This window comes from Mirounga leonina, unplaced genomic scaffold (genome assembly GCF_011800145.1).
Source record: "Mirounga leonina isolate KUSES-001 unplaced genomic scaffold, KU_Mleo_1.0 Mir_107, whole genome shotgun sequence".
Lineage (NCBI taxonomy): Eukaryota > Metazoa > Chordata > Mammalia > Carnivora > Phocidae > Mirounga > Mirounga leonina.
Genome location: NW_023270233.1, coordinates 3,982,581 through 4,003,973, shown reverse-complemented (window position 1 = coordinate 4,003,973; position 21,393 = coordinate 3,982,581). Strand labels below are relative to the sequence as shown.

At 38.5% G+C, this 21,393-nt stretch overlaps 2 protein-coding genes across 8 annotated transcripts in view; one reads left to right on the top strand and one right to left on the bottom strand.

Annotated features, from left to right (window-relative positions):
- Window positions 1-242: 242 nt before the first annotated feature.
- Window positions 243-12,209, bottom strand: LOC118018689 (heterogeneous nuclear ribonucleoprotein H3). 7 transcript variants are annotated; one of them, XM_035017469.1, is made up of 10 exons: window positions 11,716-11,885; window positions 6,602-6,736; window positions 5,947-6,085; window positions 5,244-5,428; window positions 4,705-4,791; window positions 4,276-4,391; window positions 2,580-2,715; window positions 1,784-1,879; window positions 1,616-1,708; window positions 243-1,486 (listed from the first exon to the last, which is right to left on the bottom strand). In XM_035017469.1, exons 2-10 carry the CDS (start codon window positions 6,711-6,713, stop codon window positions 1,410-1,412), a joined length of 1,041 nt encoding a protein of 346 aa, XP_034873360.1. In that variant the 5' UTR covers window positions 6,714-6,736; window positions 11,716-11,885; the 3' UTR covers window positions 243-1,409. The 7 variants fall into 7 exon arrangements, with proteins under 7 accessions (XP_034873360.1, XP_034873367.1, XP_034873376.1 ...); XM_035017476.1 differs by lacking the exon at window positions 11,716-11,885 and adding an exon at window positions 12,126-12,209 and having other exon boundaries at window positions 1,187-1,486; XM_035017485.1 differs by having other exon boundaries at window positions 1,187-1,486; window positions 5,289-5,428; window positions 11,716-11,887.
- LOC118018748 (phenazine biosynthesis-like domain-containing protein) overlaps window positions 12,051-21,393 on the top strand; it is a 42,274-nt gene continuing 32,931 nt past the window's right edge. Inside the window, exon 1 of the mRNA XM_035017492.1 lies at window positions 12,051-12,324. Within this exon, the coding sequence (XP_034873383.1) occupies window positions 12,277-12,324 (48 nt within the window). The 5' untranslated portion in view covers window positions 12,051-12,276. The remainder of the gene's footprint in view (window positions 12,325-21,393) is intronic.

Here is a 21,393-nt window from a genome sequence, read left to right as displayed (position 1 = left end):
TCTTTAAAAAAAGGTAAATGGTATGAGCCTAATATTTAAATGGGTAATTTAAGGGAGGGGTACAAACATTAAAACGGATCACTGCTTGAGCCGGTAAGTTCCATTTAAGCTAACACAACTTCCTTCTCTAACAGAAATCACTCCTTAGGTGTCACTTTACTTAATGTTCACTTAAGAGTATCTTCTACCAATTTTACAATCAGTAACTGACACAAAAGCATTCTAGGACAGAGGCCACACTATTATCTCCCACATTGATATTTATTACATTAATAACATTTCTAGCAAAAACAAGTAACAAGGTCAATAACTGAATTCACATTGACAGGTTTCATTTTGATCCATTAGCCAATTTGGAAAAAAAAACCATATTGATCAAAGGGATTAAAAGTAAAAAGCACCTTTTCCTTGCTACATATAGTATTTTTTAACACAATAGCTCTAAAACTCCAAACAGATACCAAATATAAAATCCGACTTCCAGGACTCATTTTAATTGAAACTATCACATGGACTTGTCTCTTACATTTGTTTAGTCATTTATACAGTTATTGAAAAACCATATGCTTTATTGGGCAGGAAAGCTGAAAATACAGCTGTGAGAATTATACTCCACAGTAAATATTCTTGTACTGAATTCTCATGTCACTGAGAATCTTAACCTAGTCTAAGACATTTTGAGATCACTTACTTACAACTATCACTTTTTTGGAAACATTTTTTGGTACTCCAGTCAAGTGCTGAGTGAATTTTATTCTAAAATCTAAGGCTAGAATTTACTTCCAACATTCTCATCCCCAGGTAACACAATTATGAATATTCAGAAATCCAGATACCTCTTAAGATATTCAATGTTTCAGAGCTATGCCTGGATAAATGGCATTTGAAAAGAATGACTAAAATAGAAATTAGCTGAGTTTATACTCCTGAAGCCACCGACACTCATCTTTAGGTTTTTATATTTACAGTATTGTCCAGGAGAAAAAAAAGTTACACTATTTTCCAAGTTCTATTCCAGATGTCTGCTTATTAATAAGACTTGTAGTTTATGCAAAGGTGAACCACTGTCCTCTAAAATTGCACTACACTACTTCTTGTAGAGCTAATAGTAAAATACATCAACCCAAATCTTATGAAAGCAGCACATCTTTCGGGAGTAACTAGTATATAAAAAGTATCAACATCAGTGGTTTGAATATAAAAATTTATTTTTAAGTCAAAGTATGCAACAAATAAAACCTACAGAAAACAGATTTTCCCATCACAATCTGTTGCTTTACCAAATAATATTTTGAAAACACATTCCTTCAGTCATTATAAAGTTCTTAAAATACAAAAGAAATTAAATCTGTAAGAAAGTCTAGTAGACCAGACGCTGTTGTCAGGACTTTTATGTTGGTGGTTATGCTTTAATACATGCCACGCCATCCACCTCCACTCATGCCACCTTGCCCATAGTAACCGCCACTGCCTCCACCACCACGGCCTTAAAAAAAAAAAAGACTTGTTAGCAGGAAATATCCGTGCGTACTTCATTGAAGATAATACATGAATTTAAAAGTATCTACATACATGGGGACTAACAAATCAAACCACAGTAACCAAGGACACTTACCATAACCACCCAAGCCATCAGGAGTACCATATCCTCCACTGTAATTGTTACCCATGCCCATTCTTCCAACAGATCCATAACCTCCCTGATTATCTTTAAAAGGGAAAAAAAAAGTGTGAGATTGTTTGCTAAGTGTGTAACTCTGCTCATTTTAAAAACTTTACCTACCCATTCCATCTCTGCCGTAGCCACCCATTCCAGAACCTCCCATTCCAGAACCGCCTCCAGGAGTAGAATTCAGGAAGAGTTCAATGTACCGATGTTCTTTAAGACAAAAAGTAATAGGGAAGCAATGATGGATCAAAATTTATCAATAAAAGGATAATTGGCAAATATTAACCTGTGCTAGTATTAGCCTGAAAGTGTATTTCTATACTTCCTAGTGGAGTGATGAATGCCAGGTAGGGCTAAAACCTAACCTACCAAATTTTGTTCAAACTGCACAACACTACACATAAAACGTGGTCGGGGCCTCCGTTTCCTCATCTATAAAAGGGGCTGATTCATTATTTTAGAACCAGTCACTGTGCTTCTTAAAAATACATTCCATGTCCAAAGAAATGAATTCCAATCATGAAAATAATGTCCATGAAAACTTATTTACTGACTACAGCTTAGAATAGCTCTGATGGCATGTAGAAATAATTACCCAACTAACTTAATGGATGGGTTAAAAAGTGGTAATTTGCAAATGGCATGGGAACTCAAGTGAGTGCCAAGTAATATACCTATTTTCCCTTTTTAATTGAGCTCAGATAACCTGTCAAGTATTGAGTCTGAGTTAACTCTTCAATAAAAAACCCCCTGGAAAGCCATCTTAGAGGCCATATGGCTTCAGGTCCCAGTGACTGCCAAGAGTTACCTACAGACCCTGTAACATCTTATATTTGAGGAATTACAAATGTTATTTCATAAGCAAGTTCACATCTAAGAAAAGAGATAGCAAGCCAAGGATACCACTTACGCATGTTATTCTTATCTTTAGACATGGCAGCTACAGCATCTTCATGTGTCACAAATTCTACGTCTGCCTCTCCTGTTGCTCTGCCATCAGCTCCGATATCAATATGCACTCGTATGGGATTTAGTGGTGAGAAGAACTAAACAAAAGAAAACACTTATTACTAATTTTTCTTTTTTAAAAGATTTTATTTGCCAGAGAGAGAGAGAGGGAGAGCACAAACGGGGAGCAGCAGGCAGAGGGAAAGGGAGAAGCAGGCTCCTTGTTAAGCAAGGAGCCCCATGTGGGACTTGATTCCAGGACCGAGATCATGACCCGAGCCGAAGGCAGACGCTTAACCATCTGAGCCACCCAGGTGCCCCACTAATTTTTCTATTTAGATTATTCAAAGTAAATTACCACATACTTTGGTTTTCCCTCATCCATTAAAACAAACCTTTTTACTGCCCTGTATTGCAAAGCTAACAAATCAACTACAAAGGTTCTGGAAATATAAACTAATGCACTTAAGAGGAAAATGCAAAGAAACGATCTCTTTAAAATAAGCTACGTGGGGATGCCTGGGTGGCTCAGTCATTAAAAGCATCTGCCTTCGGCTCAGGTCGTGATCTCAGGCTCCTGGGATGGAGCCCTGCATCGGGCTCCCTGCTCATCAGGGAGCCTGCTCCCCCCTCTCCTTGCTGCTCTACCTGCTTATACTCTCTCTGTCAAATAAATAAATAAAACCTTTTAAAATAATTTAAATAAAGTAAGCTAAGGGGGGGGAAGCTAAGTGAGTAAAAAAAATTAATAATAAAAATCTAACCCAAAGCATAGTTCACTCTAAATAAATGAAAACGTCTCATACCCTACCACTAAGAGGGAGAATTTAACTCCTCCGTTCCCACTCCTCCCAAGAAAGATATTTCAAAATTACTGTTTGAAGGATAAATAGGTCACCAGAGACTTAGAAACATGTGCAGAGAATTTAGGTGTTATGATTCAGACCAATGGAATTTGACAAACTGACACAAACTGTACATGGATATCTCCAAAATATATCACTTAGTTGTAAATCACAAGTTAATCAGGTTAAAGGAATCCTAAAACGTACCTGGAACTTAGGACCAATCAGTTCCCAGTAAGATCTATAGGTAAATTTCTTTCAGAGCTACGTAGTAAATAGTCCTGGCTTTGTAGGCCACTAGATGTCTACTGCAACTACTCAACAGGTAAATGAATGGGTGTGACTAGATGCACATGGACTGAAGTCTGCAGATACTCTAACCAATTTGAAACCGACCAGTTTCAAAACAGCAATAGCATCTACTCCCATTATTTTCACAGCTCCTGTTTCTAATCACGCTGTAGCTACAAAGCTGAACCAAACAACTAAACCTTATTCACTTTTTATATTTTCCACTTTCAAAACTTGACACAAGGGCAATTATCTTCCAGTCCTCTCCACTCTATGCCGATCAATCTTTTCACTAAATTCTTAACTAGACTTTATGAATACAACTTTCTACTTGCTTGAGTCCCAGATAAGTCAGCATACAATGGACAAAAAAATGTTCATCAACCAGTATGATAAGAATATGTACATATTTCCTATTAAAGGGATTTTGACATTAAAACTATAAAGAAAAAGATGAGAGCATTAAGAATGCTTCAAAACTAGATACCAGATAAAATATAAAATCACTGATAAATTACTCACATTAGCAATGTCATTTTCAGTTGCACGAAAAGGTAATCCTCTCATATGTACAAAATGACCACCATGAAAACCTGAACTTGCATCACCAGCTCCACCATAGCCATGTCCTCCCATACCTAAGAGAATAAAATTTCCAAAGATTATCAACTACTGATACATGTAGTAAAGCATTTCAACAAAACACTTCTTCCCTACACATACCTTTTCCTATTTATACCTTTTTCTTTGACAACCAATTAATCTTAGTAGTTCTAAACATCGAATCGAGAATTTACCTGTAAGTATACATCTATATAAAGCCCCACATAGGTATGTTCTGAAATATGCTCAAGCTGACGATTTCATGCAAGTCACCTTTTACCACCACTAAATGGTTGTAAAACAAATACTTAACATTCACCTAAAAAGGAGTATGTCTTTAATATTTACCTCTTCCATCTCTCATTCTGTCATCAAAGCCATCATTTCCATAGCCATAATTATTATAGCCACCATAGTCATCAAAACCTCCATAACCTGTGTAATTTAATGAGAAATACATGAATACACTTTCAAGAGATAAATTTTATAATCCAGTTTATAAAATCATTTTGTGGTAAGCAGTCTGGTTATTATTACAAGTTTACAACTCCCAACTTAGTGCATGTGAAAAAAAGCAGTAACACTCGGTGGAAATAAAAAAAACTCAAAAGAATACATTTAAGACATCAAAATTAACTTTCATCCTGATGTCAAACAGAAAGTGTCAAAATATGCCAATATCTTCATTTTAATTTCTGTATAACTTCTCTAGGTGCCAATATGTGCATCAATCAAGTCCCATAGCTGGCCACGGGAATCCATATTTTCATGAACAGGTTTTAAAACCTAGTAGGTACTGAAATTACTGCCATTTCTATATTTCTTGACAAAGTGTCAGGAACATTAAGAAAATGACAACAGAACCTTTGTTCATTAGATACACATACCACCATCATATCCATCACCTCCTCGTCGCATTCTGTCATACATACTTCCACGCCCAGCTCCATAATAACCCCCTCTTCCTCCTATCGGTCTATCATATGGTCCCGGTCGCTGGCCCAGCAATCTTCTTGGTGGATCATAAAATCCTTTGATTTCACTCCTGCTACTTCTGAAGATCTCAATATACCTATTTAAAAAATGGTTTAAGGTACAGGTTTCAGCGTAAATGTATTAGAATAAATAAGATATTGGGCAAAAATGCAGTAAGTTTTTCTACATCTAGATACATAACCCAATTTAAACTGCCTAAATACACCATAAATTAACATTTTTTACACCTACAAACTTAGTTAATATTTAAGTTTTACATAGACAAATTAGTCACTTGAAAATAATTCATATAATATATATTTTTAGCTTGTTTCCTTTAGTACATAATAGGTGTTTAGAGAAAATAGCTGATTATACAAAAGCATTTATCAACAACATCCTACAGAGAAATGGAAACAATCTAATTTTAATTTAAGCAAACTATTAGCATTAATTCCCCACCCAAATCTGTAGTTTCCAAGTTAAATTTAGATAATTATCAATTCTTTTAAACTACCCCAGAAAAATGTTATTGTAAACCCCCCATTAAGCAATAGTGACCCACAACCCCCAAAAAATAAAAATTTAACACCATCCCAAACTCTCCATCCCCACCTGTGCCCTATTCTTTCCTTGTGTTTCCCCAGAGCATTTTCTGCTATCTCCTTTGAAGCAAACTGCACGAAGGCCTCCCCTGTGCTTCTCCCCTGGTAGTCCATCGTCAATGTTATCCCATTTGGCACGATTTCCAACCCTTTAACCCAAGGACAAATAACCCCATCAAGGGGAACAGTGTTAAAGGCTGAAACATTCCCATCTGAATCAAATATTTAAAACAAGTCTAAACAAAACAAAAACAAAACAAAAAAGCTTAAGTTTCCCATCACCCCGTAATACAAGCGGAAGATTTTTTCAAATATTACTGGATTACATATTTTTTTGCAACCAGTCTTTTTAAATTACACACACTAAAAGCTCACCTATATTACATTAAAAAAGCTAAATCAAATTTAACTATGCTCCATATAATTCATGGTTCATTTCATCATACATAATTATTCTCAATTAAGCTTAATGCACATTAGTTAGGTTTTACATATTCTACACATTCTGTATTCAGTACTAACTGGAGCATATTTCATAATACATTAACCAAGATATCGTATTCAAAAGTCCCCGAAACAAATGGGTTTTACAAATTAAAAACTGAGTAATATAATAAAAATATAAAATTAAAATACTACTAAACTTTTACTAATACTAGAGGTACCTTGAAAGAACTGAACTATTTCCTCTTTGCTGCAACCAAATGGCAGTCCACGAAGTCGTACTGTCCCATCACTAGCGTCATTTGGACCATTATGTTTCATAACCCAATCCATCTCAATAACGTTTGATTTAAATGCTATAAAAAATAAACAAGCACATAAAGCAGTCAATCAAAATATACTCTTGCTACAGGTACTGAAGAAACATCATCGCTCAGTGGTGCACAACAGGAAATATAACATATGGCTTGTTGACAATGCCACAATTCAAAGGCATGACACCTTCCCATTTTGAGGTAGGCAAAAAGACTGGGAAAAGTGAGTGATACCTGACCCTCCCCTCCGAAAAGTACCAAATTTCTAAGGGCCAAATTTTATATAATGCCCAATCTTAAGAAAGCTTACACAATTACAATATTAGTCTTCAAATTCTATTTCTTGTCATCTTGACATCAACTCTAGTCTTTTCCTCATCTCTCAAATTTTCATTCACATTTTTTCAGGTTTTACTTATTATTCATTTGAATCATGTAAATTCTTTAAAACTTAATTACTCAAAAGCTGCACATAGCACCACTGTCCACTCACAGCAAGAGCCTAAGTCAAAAGGTCAATGAGTACTTCTCTGTTAGAAAAATGGCATTACAAAAAGTCTTAACTTTTTAGATGCACTTTTAATTCTGAACACATCAAATTGTTTTTGAAGGAGGAAAAATTCCTATCTCTAAAGCAAGTTTTAAAATGAGTTAATTAGGGTGAGTTTTAAAATTGAGGTAAAAGTCCACTCAAAAGTGAATGCCTTCCAACAGTACCGGTGTTTTTGAAGCTACCTACTGGGAAGTTACTGGAGATAGTACATTCAAAACCAGTTCACTCACTGCTTTACATTTAAACACAAATTTTAAAAAACGTAATACATTAACATTCAAAAAGTATTTTAGGGTACAGTGAGAAGCCCTCCTAGCCCTCCAAAAAGAACCCATCCACACCCAGTTCCCTTCCCAAAAGACAATAGTCCTTTCTTTTAGAATTCCAGAACACTTTAAGGAGGCTAATGCAGAAGTCCTTCAGCTGCAAAAACTTACCAGATCTTACAAATTTCACTAAGCAGCTGTAGGAATCCTACTCACCTGAGTATTTCAAACCTTTCCCTCACCACCTCCTCCCCTGTAAACAAGACAATTTGTTCACTTGATTCCTTTACGCTTCAACATAGTTCATAACAGTGTTCACTAATACTTGATTTCACACCATCTAATTATATCACTCCAACTGTTAGGGGGAGCATCTGCAAAGAGTAAAATTTTTTTCCTAGAATATGTGCATTTAAAATAACCTAAGGTAGAAAATTTCCGAATGTGTTTATTAATCAAATACCTCTGCGTATGAATCACCTTGCATACTTGTTTTGCTGTTTTAAAAATCCTGGCAGTCACTCTAGACATGGAGATCCAAAGTGGGAAGACTAAGATTTTTTTTATCAGACATTACAACTAATTTTTAGGCACCTAAAATGGATATGCATTTTTAAGGGGGAGAGAGAGAGAGAGAGAGAGGGAGAAAGAGAAACTGGTTTTGAATCCCTATTCTGCCATTCACTGGCTGGTTGATTAAACAAACTTAACCTCTGTGTTCAGCTCTAAAATATAACAGTGGTGCCCATACCTCTCTAGACTGTTTTAAGACTTATTTATAATGCTTAGTCTGCAGCATGGCATTCATTCGATGGTAGCCTTGTTACTGGATTTTAAGGGACCCTCCTGTAAAACTACTGAAATATACCACAAAATAAATGAACCTTAAAGGATGGAAAACTATCCCCAGTCCTGAAAAGAAGTAAAGATAGTTACAAATTGTTTCCAAAATCAACTTAGGCTTGCTTCCATAGAATTTGTCAAGGTGGGGGGGTGAGGTGAGGATTTTTGGAAATGTTTACTATAACATGTGTTAGCTAGATAAAAAATACTGTTCTAGAGTAGTCCCGAAAGTACACCCTGATTGAGTCTGGGAAAAAAGTTGAGACATACTGAAGATCTCTTAAAAAACAAAAAAAGCCCCCCAAACTTAAAACCAAACAAACAAAAAACAAAAAATCAAAACAAAACAAAAACACTTCTCTATAAAGGATGATTCAAGAATGGAAGAAAAAAGTGGAGAGGAGGTAACATCACGTTACTTCCTCATGAAAAATATTTAGTATTTTGCAAAACCAATCTAATCTGTTGTGAAAAGACAGTGTGATGCTTTTTATCATTTAGCCCATTTCTTTCTTCATTGTAACACTGGGGAACACACACAAAAAAGGATGGGAAATTGACTTATCTTTACTATAAAATTTAGCCCTTTCCAAGAAACACCAGCAAGCAAACTAGTTTTGGTTTTCATCAGTCCACACCAAAGAGACCTATATAAAACAAAATATTAAGTCTATAAAAATCACACTATCCTATTAACGCAATTTTAAGTTGACGAAAAATTAACCAGATTCGGAAGACAACTATTTTATTGGATGACTTTCCACTGCACATGTATTAAGAGTACACAAAGCCACACTAGACTTCTTCAAAACTCAAAATGTGACTCTGAAATTCTACTTACAAAACAAAACCAAGACAAACTCTGGAGGCATACAAAAAGACAATCTGCTGTAGTACATTAATAAAGCTGTCCCGGAAACTACCTCGAGTTTACTAATTATTCATGATAATCCATCTCAACCTTTCTTTCCAACAATGTCATGACTAATCTCAATTCTGCTTTAAGACTGCCAAGTGTTAGCACCAATTAAAAATACCAGCAGTTGAACTAAGATAACTGTAGTCAGTTTTGAATAGAAGTTTAATTTCCTAAAAGTTATGCTAAGTGAAAGAAGCCAGTCACAAAAGTCCATGTACGGTATGGATTTTAAATGGGTGAAGTTTATGGTATGTGAATTGTATCTCAAAGCTGCTAAGCACCTAACAGAGGTCAAATGAAACACTGAATTCCTTTGTAACACAGAGGCATATACTACTATCTTCTGAAGTATAATACATAAAGTTAGGGTGTGATGCACCAATAGATAACTTTATAAATGGTAGCCAGCTGGTCCTAAAAAAAAAATGAGAATGTTCTTCAAACTTTGGCAAAAAGCGGTACTAACTAAAATGAAAAATTTACATCATTTCCCCTTTCCAACGTGCTTGCTCCTTAATTTTCCAGTAGAAAAAGTAGACACACAACTAATACCTAAAGGGAGGTGAAGTCTGAATGTATAAAGGAGTTCTTCTCTAAAACAAAGTTACCATCACCTACTGCAGCTCAGCCACTTGTTTACCAAAGTAAGAACACCAAAAAAATAACCTGGTTATTAAAAATATAAAGGCAATCAGATGGGTTTCCAGATCATGATGCAGATGAAAGAGGGCAGAAAAAGGTTTCTAGAGTAATCCAATCAGGAAAGCGGTTTTATGATGTACTATTTTACAGGAAACTGGCCTTTTTTCAAAAGCTACTAAAAATCAGACCGTCTTCAACAATAGTAAGGTTGTTTTTTAAAGCTGAAAAAAGTAGGTAATAGAGTTCTTGTAAGGACTCAAAGCTATTATTGGAAACTGTTACTCTCAAGCTGCCTGTCACTTTGTACCCTACTCAATGAAAAGTACAGACCCAGTTCTCTTGTGTTCTAAGGACCAAAAATCACACCACCACAGGACTGGGCTTTCGGTTTGTCTTTTTGTTGAGTAGGCCTATTTTCTGGGTCATAATACTACCACAGTCCTATACTAAAAAAATAATGCTTAGCTACCAAAAGTAAAATAAACGCTAACTGTATTTTGATGTATTTTACTTCCACATCCTTTTTGTTACATGTTTTGCACAACATGTAACCTTTGGAGATTTAATACTGAAAACTCGGTAACTCAACTGCTACACAAATTTATGCCATCACCGTCACTAATTGTGTTTTAACAACTGTTTCCCAAAGGTAAAACTCCTACGTAAATGATAACCCAGTATGTGCCAAACTACACAAAACCATTGCTAAACCACCCACCCCCGCCCAAAAGTTCAGGAAGCTATTATATAATTCACTGGTCCTAAACGACCTATTTGAAATATGCCCATTTCACATTCCTATTTGGTAAGTCACCCGCTTACTGCTTACAAAACATTTACCCACAAAGTGTTTACGTTTAAGATAAACGTGAGAAGAAAAAAAAAAAAAAAAACACCCTTTGGAAAATGAGTACGTACTCTTTTCGAAGTTCCAAATCTGGAATATAAGGGCCGGCTAAGCGTCCTTTATTCCTCCCCGGAGACTTTTCGTTTATCTAGCTGCCCTAGAGACCAGAGAGCTAAGGAGAGTACGCCCCTCCCCGCCCCACCCCCGCCCCCTCTCCGTCCGGCAGCCAAGCCTGGCTTTAAAACCTTCGCCACCGGGCGGCGGAATTACAAAGGAGGCCGACTGCCTCCTTTGTCCTGGATTTGGGAGTTGAGCGCCTTCGTCGCCATTGGCTTTCCTCCCCCAGCTCCAGCCTCTCTCATCTTGGGAATCTGCGTCAGAAGTCACTCGCAGTCCCGCCAGCCCTGGTAGCCCTGCCGAGACTGCGGAGGAAGGGAGGCCGCGGTGGGAGGCCAGGCCCATCCGGCGCCATTTCCATCGGGAGCGCGCCCGCCAGCCCAGACCCCCCCCCCCAAGTGCCCAGTCTTTCCCAGCTCGCTTCGTTCCCCACCCTCGTCCCTTCCGGGGCGCTCTGACCTTCCCCCGCCCCCACCCCGTCCCGGCCTTCTAAATCAGTTTTCGGAAGCTCAGGGGCAAAAAGTAGAAAGAGGGGAAGGGCGGGAAGCCGAGGTGGCGGCGCCACCGTACTCAAAATGGCGGAGGCCAAACCAGCACGGAAAGAGGGGAAATGCTGGATGACCCCCACTCCGGGCCTCAGTTTCGTCCACTGAATTTCACCCGAGCATGTCCTCCCCCCAGCAGGCCGCCCTCCTTGAAGTGGGAGATCGCCTGGGAGGCGCAGTCTGGCCGCCTCCGAGCGGCGACCTCCACACTTCCCCCCCCACCCCACCCCCTCCCAGTCTCTTTCGTCCTTCTCCCGACTCGGCTCTCGAAACCACCAGCCCAACCTACCCCCTTTTACTTCAGATACCCTGTCGGGCGACAGTAACGCCGACTCCGGTGCTCGCGGGGCCGGTCGGGAAGAGGAAGAAGTCGCTCGTCTCGTGTAGCACTCGCCACAACGGTCCTTCCAACCGCCTCCACCAGCGACAACCGCTAAGAGAGCTGCGCAGCAGAGCGACTGGCTTGGGGGGATGGGAGAGAGCGAGCGAGAAGGAGGGGGTGGGGCGAGAGCAACGAAGACCGACGGGCCCACTCTCGCGAGACAAGAGCCTCGATCCCGCCTTGGCGCTTAAGCAAGAAGTGCGCTTGCGCGCTAAGGGGTTGTCCTGTGTGTTGGGGAAGCAGTGGAAAGTAGCGGAGCTGGTCCCGTTAGAAAAAGACGCGGATTACTGTAAAACTGTTAAATGCTTAGAGCCTACCTTTCTGCCCACTCCGGGAGGATGTGAAGTGACAGTAGTAGTTCTGCCAGTGTGTGTTGAAGCGGTTTGGAGAAGTTCGATTCTCTGTCCGCACCAAGAACAGATTCCGTAGAGGCCCCACCCATACCCCTGCGTCACCTGCAGGAAAGGGATGCCACGTGGTTCGGCGGCCAAATGCGAGGAGGGCTTTTCTTGTCAGGTTTGTGTTATGCAGTAAAAATAAGTGTCCCCCCCCCCCCCCCGCAAAGATACAGAAGTGTCCTCCAGACCCCCATTTTGGCTCTTGGTCTGGGATTCCTTCCCTTCCGCGGCACTAGGGCACCGGCCCCGCCCCCCTCCCCACCAGCGGGTCTCCTCCCCTGAGGCCTCTCAATTTCCCCTTTGATAGTCCCAGGAGAAAGTTACTCGCTTTCTCCTGTGCCTTCCTGTTCTCTCTTGCTTTTCATCTCTCCACTTGTCTTTATTGAAGTATAATTAACATACAGTGTTATATTAGTTTTAGGCGTACAACATTGATTGGACAATTCTATTCTCAGTGCTCATTAGGAAAGTGTCACCGTCTGTTACCATATAATGTTATTATAATGTTATTGACTATATTCCCTATCCTGGGCTTTTCATCTCTGTGACTTATTTATTTTATAACTAGACGTTTGTACCTCTTAATCCCCTATATCTATTTCACCCATTCCCTCTGGCAGCCACCAGTTTGTTCTCCTTATTGAGTTCATTTGTTAATTTTTGTTTGTTAGTTTCATCTCTGTATAACCTCAGTGACAAATCAGGCACTCGTGACTGAGGAGTTCGGGTTGTTTTCTAAATAGGGCTTTGCATTCTTGAAAATTGCACGTACAAGTGACACCTAATACTTTTGGGTTGTGCTGGCCTACCACCAAGGTCCTTAGTGACACCTTATGGCTTTTTTTTTTTAAGATTTTTTTTTTTTTTTTGCGAGAGGGAGAATGAGAGACAGAGAGCATGAGAGGGAGGAGGGTCAGAGGGAGAAGCAGACTCTCCGCTGAGCAGGGAGCCTGATGTGGGACTCGATCCCGGAACTCCAGGATCATGACCTGAGCCGAAGGCAGTCGCCTAAAAAACTGAGCCACCCAGGCGCCCGGCTTTTTTTTTTTTTAATAAAAAAAAAAATGCAAGCCAAATTTCTGTGGGAAGGGTGCAGGACGGTCTTGGTAAAGAGATCAAAGCAAGTTAAAGTGCAAATGTAGGAACCGTTATGAAGTGCAAGGGAGGGAAAGAAATGAATTTGAACACAGGGATGTTCCTGTAGGTTGGAATGTGGACCAAACTAGGTTGCAGGCCTTTAATATCTAGCCAAAGACCTTGTACTTTGTACTACAGACGTTGGGAAGCTCTTGGGGTGGAATGAGGGGGTATAAGGGGTATAAGGGCTGTTAGCAGTGGAGAAGCTTGAATAATTCTTTACCCCATGAGATCTCAGATGTGTAGGGTGGAGGCAGGAGGCCAATTACCTGCATATAATGGACATTTCCATGTCATGGTTTAATTCACCCTCAAACCTGCTTTAGACAGGACAGTAAGAATTGGCCAGGTCATAGTGCCCTATTGCTTTTCTTCAGCCCACCCCCTCAAAATACCTCTTAGAGAAAGGGGGATGGGACAGTGTGGTCATCATTACAAGACACAGAAAAACAAAACCTGGATAATGTAACATTATGATTCATATTTATTAAGAGCTTGCTTGAGGGGCTCCTGGGTGGCTCAGTCGTTAAGCGTCTGCCTTCGGCTCAGGTCATGATCCCGGGGTCCTGGGATCGAGCCCCGTATCGAGCCCTGCATCGGGCTCCCTGCTCGGCAGGAAGCCTGCTTCTCCCTCTCCCACTCCTTCTGCTTGTGTTCTCTCTCTCACTATGTTTCTGTCAAACAAATAAAATCTTTTTTTTTTTAAGATTTTTATTTATTTATTTGAGAGAGAGAATGAGAGACAGAGAGCACGAAAGGGAAGAGGGTCAGAGGGAGAAGCAGACTCCCTGCCGAGCAGGGAGCCCGATGCGGGACTCGATCCCAGGACTCCAGGATCATGACCTGAGCCGAAGGCAGTCGCTTAACCAACTGAGCCACCCAGGCGCCCACAAATAAAATCTTAAAAAAAAAAAAAGCTTGCTTGAGCTAGTGCTGTGCTCAATCCATTGACTCCTTACAATCCTAAAGGATAATCATTATTTTTGTCCCCATTTTACAGATGAGATGCCTGAGTTTGAGAAGTGCAAAAAGTTGCTCAAGGTCACACCCCTAGTAGGTGCCTGGGTGGCTCAGTGGGTTAAGCGTCTGCCTTCAGCTCAGGTCATGATCCCAGGATCCTGAGACTGAGTCCTGCAGCCAGTGGGCTCCCTACTCAGTGGGGAATCTGCTTCTCCCTCTCCCTCTGCCCCTCCCCCCGCTCCTGCTTGCTTGCTTGCTCTCTCAAATAAATAATTAAATCTTTTTTTTTTTTTTTTTTTTAAAGGTCACACACCTAGTGAAGAAGCTAGAATGTGAATCTAAATGGTTTTACTCCAGGGGTTATGGTCTTAAAGCACTCTGGACCTTCTTGGGGTTGCAAGTAACTTAACTATGCATTCAGGGAACAAACATCATTTTAGGCAAATTGAAGTTACTTCCCCTAACAAACATTACCAACTCAGGAGACCAGCAGTTAATGATTCATTGGCTGGAGACTTTTGAACAGGCCTGAAACTTGACATCCTGGTGTCACTGACACCTTGAGCCCCTCCCCCCAGTTAAAAAAATTGCTGTATTAGTAAGACTCCAAGCTCCCACACTTCAGATGGAGTTCTTCCCTGAGTTCAAGTTACATCACTACGTTACTCTTTCAATCTTTCAACCTGATTTGGTAGATGGAATTCTGTAATCCCTTTCACCCCTTGCCTGAATTCAAACAATATATTTAGTGCCTGATTGAGTTTGGCATTCTTTCCACATAATTTGTATGATTATGGGCCACAATCCTAAAATCATTCTAATGACTTTTCACCACTGAACTGCAATGTTTTCTTTGTGTCTTGGCCACAGTTCCCTTATATGAGGCACTCTGCTGTTTGCCAGTGTGAATGCTTAGGAAGGACTTGAAATTAGTACGTGCATTCCTTTTGCTTTTTTATTATTACAGAAAGTAGGAAGCTTTGAATTTGAAAAAAATGTACACTAGTTTTGGGGCAAACCTAATCTTTTTTAAATGATTTTTGTTTTTATTTATTTTTTAAAGTAATCTCTATACCCAATGTGGGCCTTGAACCCATACCCCAGAGATCAAGAGTCTCATGCTCTACCAACTGAGCCAGCCAGGCACCCCAGGGGCAGATCTAATTTTTATTTGTCTTCCTATTTTACTACTCTTCTCAAAAAGAAAAAAAAAAAAGTCTATCTAGTATTCCCATTTGCAAATTGAATTCTGTAAGTCTTGGTGAGATTGGTTCACCACTGCTCCAGTGATCCCTACAGAATTGTTTCCAGATTGATCTCTGTGGAATTGTTTCCATAGAGATGGTTAGAACTGAGGGCTCCCAGCTGCTTTCGGGATTTTGTTTTCTCTTTGTCTTCCTTTTGGTCATTTCAGTGCTTCAGTGCTTTTCCTGTTAGCATAGAGATCAGAGGGACCCTGGAGAGGATCTTGTCAGAGGCCATAATGAGAGAAAAGATGAAAAAGGAGAAGGAAATGGAAGTACCCACACCACCAACAATGAACATGTGATCATATATTACACCATCAGGATGAAAGGAGAGGAAAATTCCATGCAGAGCCCAGAGAAAGAGAAAGAAAGAGAAATTGAAAGACAATGCACCCTTCTGGGAGAGGGAAGGCACATTCACTAAAAATTAGTTAAGATCGTTGTTTGCATTACCCCAATGGCATCCTAAAATAACATAAAAACTGGGTTACCATAATCTTTTTGCCATTATGGAAAGCAAATAAGCTAAAAAAGGTAGCAAAACCCACAAATAAGTTTCTAGGAGTATGTTTAATTAGTTAATGCCTTTTTAAAACTAAATCTGCCTTACTAAGATTTTGTGAAATGCTTGTTCATATTTGTCTTTAGAAATTAGTGATCTTCCTTGTCATGATTCAAAATTATTTCTCAAGACAAGGCTTAATTACACAGTTTATATGCTTGATACTTTTTTGTTTTTTTCAGTCATCCAAGTGTTCATTCTGGGACTAGGGAAACCAAAAGGGGTTTAATGATTATACACTAAGTAAACAAATGGAAACTTAAAAGGAAGAAAGCACCTAACACACTCTTTCTGTAATTTTTAAAAATAATTAGAAGTATTAAACACTCTTTCTGTTCTAGTGGATTGTTGTAAAGAACAGGGACAACAGCTATAAAAGATAGCTACTTAGGATTTTAAATCAAATTATTGTACAGCTTTTAGTGTGTCAAAAGCACATTGATAACTTAGTAAGAGCACAGATAATGGAGTAACAGACTATTTCCCATTGATTTTAAGTTTCTGAGTGGTAGATAAAAATATAGTTTTCATTATATATATACCTATGTCTCTCAGTATACAAACAATGATGGTTATATTGGGGGTAGAGCACTTTAAGTAACTTTTTTTTTTTTTAAGTAGGGGCTTGAACTCATGTCCCTGAGATGGAAACCTGAGCTGAGATCAAGAGTCAGATGCTTGGGGCGCCTGGGTGGCTCAGTTGGTTAGGCGACTGCCTTCGGCTCAGGTCATGATCCTGGAGTCCCGGGATCGAGTCCCGCATCGGGCTCCCTGCTCAGCAGGGAGTCTGCTTCTCCCTCTGACCCTCCTCTCTCTCATGCTCTCTGTCTCTCATTCTCTCTCTCTCAAATAAATTAAAAAAAAAAAAAATCTTTAAAAAAAAAAAGAAGAGTCAGATGCTTAACTGCCTTAGCCACCCAGGTGCCGCATAAGTAACTAATTTTCAATACAGTCTAGAAAAGTTATTATTTTATAGACCAAGAAATAGAAGAACCAAGAGATCCTTAATGCTTCAAAGTTTACAAAGAAAATCAATGGCAAAACTTAGAATTTTCTATCTTCATAATCAAGGAGTCAGACAGGCCTTGGTTCCAATCCCAGCTTTGATACTTCCCTACCAGCTGCTTGATTCTGAGGCATTTAACTTTTTTGAACCTCAGTTTTTAAATCTTAAAATGGGTGGTTGGGTTGTTATGTAGGGTAGAGATTTGTAGTTGAAATAATAATTCTAGTCCCATCCTCTTTCATGCATGTTTGTCATGTCATTGTTAGTAAATGTGGCTCATTCTTGATAAATTTATTTCAACAGTGAATTTAATAGAATTTTGGGGATGGTGTCCTAAGCACTGTATTGGGAGGCAGCAAATTATTTCAGGGAAATCTGTGAACTCATATGACTATCAAGTATCACCTCTGGACAGAGTAAGTAATATGTTACATGTAATGTACTGCTGTTTTTCTAATATAGGCAGATACAGTTGCTGTTAATAAAATGGAAATTGAGGGAGGGGGTGGGGGATGGGTAACTGGGAGTTGGCCTTTTTTTTTTTTAAGATTTTATTTATTTATTTGACAGAGCACAAGCAGGGGAAGCAGCAGGCAGAGGGTCAACATGACTTATCACTGATAATATTAGCTTTGGTCACCTGGCTGAAGTAGTATTTGCCAGGTTTCTGCCAGGTTAACAAGTTTTACTGTTACTTTTTTAAATCCTCTTCCTATGTTCTATTCTTTAGAAACAAGTCACTGAATGCAGCCCACACTCAAGGGGGCAGAGACATATAATCTCCATCTCCTGAAAGGGAGAGTAGCTAGATAAATTATTTGGAACTATTCTATAAGGTAGATTTAGCTCTTCTTCCTCCTTTCCTTCCTTTCTTCCAATTTTTATGTCAGTACAGACTCTTGGATATTAATTTTATACTTTGAGTATAATCCATCCAATACTACCTTATTATTATTTGTATTTATAGTTTTTTGCTCAAATTGTTCTTCCTTAGACTACTGAGACTTCTTTAGGTTGGCTCCTGTATCCCTTTGACATACCACTATCCTTTTTATTTTTTGAGTACTGCCGTATTTTCTGGTACTAGACGATGCTCCAGGCTCATCTGGTATTTCTTTGCCCTGGCCCTAGAATCAGCCATTTCTCCATAAAGCCTCAGTTCCTTTTATTATCAGGGAATATTGTTTAATTTCCACATTTCCCAAATTTCCTTTTCCTTTTGTTAGTGATACATAATTTCATTCCATTGTTGTTAGAGGACATACTTTTTATGATTCTAAGTATTTAAATTTACTGGGACTTAATACACTTAAAAAAATTTACAGGGACTTGTTTTATGGTCTAACATATAATCTATTTTGGAGACTGTTCCATGTACACTTGAGAAGAATGTGTTGTTTACTGTTATTGGAAGATGTTGTATAGATGTCTGTTAGGTGTAGTTGGTTTACAGTGTTATTAAAGTCTTCTGTTTCTTTCCTGATCTTCTGTCTAGTTGTTTTGTTACTGAAAGTAGGCTTTGAAATCTCCAACTATTATTATTTAATTGTCTGTTTCTCCGATTCTGCAACCTTTTGCTTCAGATGTTTTGGGGTTCCGTTGTTAGGTGCATATATGTTTATAATTATTATATAGTCCTAATGAATTGATCCTTTTATCATTATAAAATGTCTTTCTTTGTCTCTAGCAACAACTTTTGTCTTTAAAGTCTATTTTGTCTGATATTAGTATAGTCACTTAAGCTCCATTTTGGTTACTGTTAATATGGCATATCTTTTTCCCATTCTTTTACTTTCAACCTATTTATGTCTATGAATTTAAAGTGTGTCTCTCATAGAAAGCATAGTTAGATCATTTTTTAAAAAATCCAGTTCTGTTGATCTCTGCCTTTTGGTTGGAGCGTTTATTCCATTTACATTTGATATAGTTACTGATAAAGTAGGGTTTAAGTCTGCCATTTCCTATTTGTTTTCTACATATCTTATGTCTTTATTCTTCCTCTATTCCTCCATTACTGCTTTCTTTTGTGTTAACTACATATTTTATATCTTTTTTTTTAAGATTCTATTTATTTATTTGACAGAGAGAGACACAGCGAGAGAGGGAACACAAGCAGGGGTAGTGGGAGAGGGAGAAGCAGGCTTCCCGCGGAGCAGGGAGCCCAATGCGGGGCTCAATCCCAGGACCCTGGGATCATGACCTGAGCCGAAGGCAGACGCTTAACGACTGAGCCACCCAGGTTCCCCATACATATTTTATATCTATATATGAATTTGCATATATATGACATATATATGAATATATATAAAGAATATATGTATATTTCTTATAAGCATGCACTTGTTTGTTGTTTGGTGCCAAAACCTGGGATCGAATGTAAGCATGCATTTGTAAGTGTACATAAAAAGAACAGAAGGATATATATAGAGAAGGCTACTAGGTTTTAAGAGTTATTATTATTTTGTTTACTTATTCGTAAGATTGTAATAAGATCCCTAACATTAAAAAACCCACTATTTCCCACCATTGCTAAAGTTAAATCCAAATGGTATATATATATAGAGAGAGAGATAGATAGTATTTTTCTCTAAACACTCTGTAGACTCACTTTTACCCATTAATTTCAAGATAGAGCGAAACTTCATCTGTGCTTTACAAAAAGATTGATGAGTCTTTATGAGACTACCCCAAAATTCACAATTCAAAATATAAATATGCAGTATAGTTGGGTAGTCAAATATAGCTTCTTTGTAGAGCAAAAGAAAGAGCCTAAGCAATTTTTGGAATATGTTGAGAGTTTTATTACTGCAAACAAAGTACTGAATCATGTTTTTATTACTTAGAATCATAACATCAGGTCATAATCTGTATTCTGCAGTCCATTCTAACTCCTTGAACTTCTTAGGGGACAAGAATGTGGGTCTTATTTTCAAGTAGTCAAAGTATTTTTTTTTAAGATTTTTTTTTTTTTTATTTGACAGAGAGAGAGAGAGAGGGAGAGCACAAGCAGGGGGAGTGGCCGGCAGAGGGAGAAGCAGACTCCATGCTGAGCAGGGAGCCTGATGTGGGACTCAATCCCAGGATCCTGGGATCATGACCTGAGCCAAAGGCAGACACTTAACCAACTGAGCCATACAGACGCTCCAAATAGTCAAAGTATTTTTAAAAAAATTTGGTTGGTAGGGTGCCTGTGTGGCTCAGTTGATTAAACATCAGACTCTTGGTTTCAGCTCAGGTCATGATCTCAGGGTCTCATGATCTTAGGATCCTGAGATTGAGCACAGTGTCAGGGAGTCTGCTTAAGATTCTTTCTCTCCCTCTTCCTCTGCCCCTTCCCCTCCTCACACACACTCTCTCTCTAAAATAAATAAATCTAAAAATAAATAAGTAAAAATTTGGCTGATAAATAGTAAGCCATGATGAGAACTATAAACCAACAGAAAAGTGAAAAATTCCAAAACAGTGGGTGTTTGAACATAAAAATAGTTGAGGAATTCAAAACCAAGCTATTATTTTAACAAAACCAAGTTAATTTTAACAAAGGCAGTGTTCCAGAGCTCCATTAAGTCTAGGCAATATGCATAAAAGTAAACACAAAGTAATAGAGTGCCAGATATATTATATATATATAATATATATCTGGATATATATATATAATCTTCATAGCTAGATGAAATTAAACATACATTTCTCCAAATTTTGATGTAAAATTTATTTTACTTATAATTGTAATTCTTTTTTATAGTTATTTTCTTTTTACCAGCTACTAAAGTAGACAGTGTTCACGTACACATTGAATGCCATACTCTACTTTTAAGTATTTACATTTTCAAGAAACGGAACTGGTATTTACTAATGAATAGCCTAGTTTTGAGGCAACAGTCATAAGCAAAAGCTAAGTAGGTTCTTTTGTGCTAACAGCTGGGAAATAACAGGAATCAACTTTCCGTTGTCTGTACCCACGGGAGACCGTAAACAAAGAGTATTACAGAGGGAAGAATAAGCATTAGTGTTCCCAGGCACACCCATGGGCAGGTTTAATGACTAAGTCTTTGAACAAGGGAGGCTTATTTTTTCTCTACATTTACATGGTAGATTAGAATTCACAAAAGTGTCCGTGGTGTTCTCAGAAACACATCTGATAGATCTCTGAGTAAGGTAGTGGGACAGGGAATTGTCAAATGGGATTTTTGTTTTTTCTGTACTAACTTTTTTTTTTAAGATTTTATTTATTTATTTATTTATTTATTTATTTATTTATTTATTTATTTATTT